The sequence below is a fragment of the Labrus bergylta genome, chromosome 2 (assembly GCF_963930695.1).
Source record: "Labrus bergylta chromosome 2, fLabBer1.1, whole genome shotgun sequence".
Lineage (NCBI taxonomy): Eukaryota > Metazoa > Chordata > Actinopteri > Labriformes > Labridae > Labrus > Labrus bergylta.
Window position 1 is genome coordinate 16,355,254 of NC_089196.1, and position 5,888 is coordinate 16,361,141.

Genomic DNA, 5,888 nt, shown 5'->3' on the forward strand with positions numbered 1-5,888 from the left:
AGGTCTGTAGTTTAAGGAAATGGAACAACAATCTTTGACTAGCATTTATCTGTCCTGATGTACTGCTGAACAAGTCAAAACTATTTCTGAATTTGCAGGCAGTGCTATAGAGTTAATATTAAATGTAAATAATTTTTGTAACTTTGTACTGGTGGGTTATCTGGCCAGGTCTCTCTCTATAAAAACTTTAACATTTTGAACATGTTAAAACCAGTTTTAAGTTTCCTAGTTCTCAGTGAGGCTCTTGGCTCAAGTTTGTATTTTTCATGCACATGTGTACGTTCTGAAGAACAACATTAACTGTAATGACAGCTTAAACTTTAGAGACGGCAGCTACATCGCTTCTGCAGAGTGAAAACCTCCTAACTCCATCGGGCCTGTGTGCACAGGCCTGTGAGGAGTTAGAAGGTTTTCACAGGACATCAGTTTCTGGCAGGTGGGAGTAACAGTGTTGTTGAGGTAGACAGAGACTGACATCTTCGGCAGAGACACAGTGGAAAGTGGAGCAGTATATACATGTCCCATTATGCCCTAGGACTGTCAGGGGAATGGTGGGCAGAGCCTCTGGTTCAGGAAGTGTTTCCTTATGCTTTCTAAAATATTCTTCAAGCCCAACAGATCCATTTAAAGCTACAGAACTATTCAGTTAAATTTAAATTAAAGAACAAAACACACAATGCATTCCTGATGGGTTTGATTAATAAATACAATCTAAATTGTTATTTTAGTTGTTGGACTGTGCTGATATCAATCTAACTTAACGGAAATGCATTATAGATTATATCTGCTATCACAGCACAATTTTCCCTCTTACAATCTAAATGATTGCTTTAACTCAGAAACTTAGTACTAAAATTATACAAACTTAAAATAACAGCTTTGTTTTTATACATCACTTTAAAACTTGCAGCTTCTTTAAATAAATGAAAGAACAGTTTTACTTTAAAAAAAATAATAATTCAAATTTGCTTGGCCTTAAAATTCCCATTTAAGGCCAAGCAGTGTATATTTTGCTTTTCTAAAACTGCCTGCTTGTTTCTACTTCCAGTGCCTCAGAGGTAAGTGTCTTAAAATAATAACAATCCCAATGAAGGTTTCTTTTTTAAGCAAGCTTCCTTTTTTAGCAAGCAGGATGAGTCAACACAGTTTTCCTTAAAATGACCAACCTACAAAACTTTGTCTTCTTATTTTTGGCCAGAAACTTGCATATACAGTTGGTGATAATCAGTGCAATGAACGTCAATCTTTTTTAATGCACTAGTGCAACTTTTGAATTTGTGGGAACTTCAGATCTAAATGAAACCATGTACAAATGGTACGGTAAGTACAATGTTTGACTTTTTTCACTTAACTTTACATCATTTAGTAAGCTAAGAATCTAAGGGCAGTAAAACACTGAGTAACATGACAGATTATGTCAAATTTTCTGCTTGAGAGTCTTTCTGCTGACTTTTCATATAAAGTTTTTTCTGTTATGCAGCCTCCAGCTGGTCTGGTGGGCTTCTTTGGGCCTTCTGGTATATTACAAATACTACACATAAATATAATAAATAAATTAACAATAAAATGCTGTAACTGTAAACACCTCAATGATAAGTCTGTTACAGGCCATTGTTGGGGGGAGGGGGGACTGAGCACATAACAATAAGCTTCCTGAATCACTGAACCAAATTGAATGTCAGGTTCCTTCATGGCAGACCACAGATTCCACTCAGTTTGTTTCAATTAAAGACTTCATGAGCCTCATTTGTGGAAAGCCATAGCAGATCCATACGGATTGATTCAGAGATCCAGGTCACGTCTGTGGTCATAGGTTTAAGGTACTTCCTGTCCCAGAGGCTTGACTTACCTATCACAACCTGATCAGGGCTCAGGATTGATCAACAGGCTCTTTACAGATGAACAGGTTCTCAATTAATCGGGTACCTGATTGATTGACCGTTTACTAATCAATCACTGAGTTTAAGATCCATCAAGGAGTTCTTAATGGATTACAGAGTTCCTGATCGATTGAAGAGTTTCAGATTGATCAAGAATTTCTCAAAGGATTGACAAGGTTTCCAACTGATCACTGGGTTCCAATCCATCGGTCCCGTCTGATCATTGGGTTTCAATCAATCCATTGGTTCCTGATAAATCAACATGTTCCTGATACATCAACAGATCCTGTGTGTTTCAACTTGAAGGAAACATCTTTGATAGTTGGAGTTCGAGTTTCAAGGCGAGGTGAACTAGTTCAGGTAACTGATCAGTCCGATTGATGAGTCAGTGCTATCAATCAGTGTGAGAAACAGGAAACAGAATGAACTGTACAACACCGATGACATTGACCAAAATAAAACATATTTGAGAAAGTTATTTCTACATATAAGACCCTCTGGTTGGAGGTGGCTTACAGCTACAAGCAGAGCAAGGCGGGTATTTATATGTGTGTGTGTGTGTGTGTGTGTGTGTGTGTGTGTGTGTTTGTGTGTGTCTGTCTGTGTGGTGTGTGTATGTTCTGTATTTGGTAGCAGATGGTGTGTGTTTGAGTGTGTGCATGTGTTGGCACAGTGTGTTGCCATCATATTCTCCTTCTTCTCTCAGAGGAGGTTTAGTCTGTCCATCTGTGTGTGTTTACATGATGTCTGTTTATTTATATAATATATGTGTGTGTGTGTGTGTGTGTGTGTGTGTGTGTGTGTGTGTGTGTGTGTGTGTGTGTGTGTGTGTGTGTGTGTGTGTGTGTGTGTGTAACATGTATGTTTGTCCAGAGGGTCTGTATGTGTGTGAGTGAGGCTCAGCAGCAGCAGTGAAGTTCTCTCTCTCTCTCTCTCTCTCTCTCTCTCTCTCTCTCTCTCTCTCTCAGACCACAGTGCTGACAGAGGGATCAGATAAGTTGAGCTGGCCGGTGATGTCAGTCGGGTACGGCTACATAGGAAGAGAGGAACAAAAAGGGAAAGGAAAGAGAGACAGAGAGCAAAAGAAACACACACATTAATTCAACACCTTAACTACCAACCTTGGAGCCAATATGGTGGATGTCAGATTCTGCCTGATTTTAGTTACATTGGAAACATTTTCTTCAAAGTTTTTTTCTTCTTCTTGAAAACAGTAAAGAAAGGTTTGAATCAAAGAGACATGAGTGTATTTTAAACACAGGGCTCTTGTGAATATTAGGGGGTTTATAGAACCAAAGAATGCTTTGATAGATTTTTTCAGTCGTGACATTGTTCTAAAGACTCCATGGGCAAATACAGTAATTTTACCTTGCAAAACAAAAATATAGCACAGGCTCAATCTGGGATTTTTTATGGCATTGTGTGACTTTTGTGCTTTGTATCGTTACTCTATATGTACAGAGAATTTGTGAAACACAACTATACAGGCAAACTAACCGATATAGGCAGCCGCAAATCACAACTCCTGTGTGGAGGCTGATGGCTGTGATGGGAGATGATGTCAAATGAAGCATTTACCTTTTGACAAAAACGTCTTTCTCTGGAGGAATAATTTCAGTATTAAACACTTAAAAATAAGTGTAAAAATAAATTGAGCCCAGCAATAAAAAGTAAACACTAACAATTGACATACTTTAATTAGGCAAATTTGTGCCCAGCATTTGTTGCATCCTGTTTCGGAGCTGCCAGCTCAATTTACTGAAGCAATTCCAAATCATTTGGTACCATTTTCCAAATTCAGACACCAAAACATGCAAAACTTGGACGCAAGTTCAAAAGAAGTGATACTGGTGTAAAGAAGGATTTTTCTTCTGCTGTTGAATTAAATATATTATCTCATGTAATATGACTTCAGCTCTGCCATAGGGAACATTAATCTAGAATCTGTCATCTCTCCAAGCAGAAGCAGAAGTATACTAACAAGGTTGTTAGTATTCTCTGCAGCAGTCTATCTCAATGGGACCTACTTCTAATATTAACAAAACAATGTGGAACTCCCTAAGTGTTTCCTCCTGGCTGTAGGTCATTATAAGAAGACAGATGTTCCCTTTAAGTACCACTAGCTGTTTTCTTCCCTTTTTTATTTTGTGAAACTTTTCTGCAATTGGATTGCAATTTTTATAATGCCCCCCTTTTTTTTTCTTTTTTTTTACCTTTATTATTCTGTCTCTTCTGTGCTTTTCTGGCTTGTTTGTTTTGTCCTGTTTGTTTACCGTCCTATAGACTGTGCTCTCATACTGTCAAGCTTGTCTGTCCATGTTTGGGTTCTGCTCTGTTACCCATCCTGTTTTTGCTCTGTTTATCAAAGCAGTGTAAACTAGCTTTATAAGGTTTATAATACTTATTATTATTTGTGTTTGTCCTGTGTGTGAATAGGGCTTTTTGACTGAGTTTAGTTTTGATTCCAAAAGGCAGATCTAAGACAATTAGTGCACTGACAGAAAATGACCTGTTCTGATAATGAAGTTATAGTTCGAGTCATTCATCACGGTGAACAGAATGTCAGTGTATTTTGGACATTTGGTCAAATAAAAGATGATACATAAAGACTTCACCCTGGAATATTTTCTAGTATTTAATAGGATTTACTGATAAATGGGCCTTAGCCCTGGAAGACACTCTGTCAGGTACAGTGACATCAAGTAGTCTGTGCAGGAAGCTGTGAGTGCCTTGAGGCTACAGGTCAGTCGTGCTTGCAGAGGAGGATAGAGGCAGTGTGTGTGTAGCATGTATTCTAGACACCATTCAAATCCACTGAGAGAGGAAAAACACTCATATAGAAAAAAAAGATAGATGATGGAGAAATGAGACCCCCCCCCCCCTCCCCCATCAACCCTGAATGATCTGTCACTGCCTGTTACTGAACATTAACAAAAACATGACTGAGCTGCACATGTTTTAATGTTCAATTACAGACTGTGAGAGTTTGATCCCTGAGAAAAGACCCTTGTGGGCTTCTTGTTGCATTTTGAATCCCTTCACATGAAATTAATCGGATATCTGAGGGCGAGGGGATTCAAAGTGGCCGACAGCTGTGGGTTTAAAAGACATGGAACCATCACAAAAGATTTGGCACATTTCAGATCGTTCATTGTATTAAGGTTGTAAAAAATATTTCACAAACTAAATACAACCCCTCCCTGTCCTTTATAGAAGTGAATGACCTCTTTTTAGAAAGTATAAATGACTTTTTGAGTTTGGCACAGAAATTATGTATTTCTCGCAAATTGAGGACAAATATAAAAATGTGATGCTGATGAGAGCAGCCACAGACAGGTCAAAATCATCAGCACTGATGACAGAAATAATCCAGAGTTACAGGTTTTTTATGAAGTCAGTATGACTCAGGCAGAGATTCCTGTTGGAAGAGCAGAGCTATAAAAAAAGATGTCATTTATTAGCCAAGGGAGAAGCCATTTACGCTCTGACACATCATCGCGTCTGACAGCTTTAATTCACCAGCTCCTAAAACTGTCACCTCGATAGGATGCTGAAAATGAGACAAGTTAGAGGAGATAAACACGCTACTGCAGGGCAACCTGAGAGAACAAGAGTTGATTGTTAGTCAAAGAAGAAGAAATAAAAGACTCTGAAAAAGCTATGTGCGATATTTTTAGTGAGATGAAGGGACAGAGATGACAGAGGAGAAAAGACAGGAATAATAACAAAACAGGGAAGTCGAAGAGACAGACGAGACAAAGACAAGACAAGGACGAAACCACAGGACAAAAACAGAGAGGAGGGATGAGAGGAAAAAAGGTCCACAGGAGAGAAGAGACCACACAGTCTGACCCTCTTCACTTCTCCTTTGCAAGAGGACGGCTTTCAAAGCGTGAGAAATATAAACCCAGCAACCGCACGAGCCCTGACCTAAGCTGACGGATCAAACCGGACGCTTTTTGTCTTCAATCTGATTCTCTGTCTGTTTTTTTGTCTGTCTGTCTTCTC

The 5,888-nt window shown here is 38.8% G+C and overlaps 1 protein-coding gene across 5 annotated transcripts in view; it reads right to left on the minus strand.

The window, feature by feature from the left end:
- Positions 1 to 2,651: 2,651 nt before the first annotated feature.
- grin1b (glutamate receptor, ionotropic, N-methyl D-aspartate 1b) overlaps positions 2,652 to 5,888 on the minus strand; it is a 60,231-nt gene continuing 56,994 nt past the window's right edge. For 3 of the 5 annotated variants that reach the window (XM_065966308.1, XM_020649738.2, XM_065966310.1), the window contains one exon: positions 2,652 to 2,910. In XM_065966308.1, coding sequence (XP_065822380.1) covers positions 2,845 to 2,910 — 66 coding nt within the window. In that variant the 3' untranslated portion in view covers positions 2,652 to 2,844. Of the gene's footprint in view, positions 2,911 to 4,072 lie in introns of those variants that run through there. The other 2 variants (XM_065966305.1, XM_065966293.1) reach the window with 1 other exon arrangement.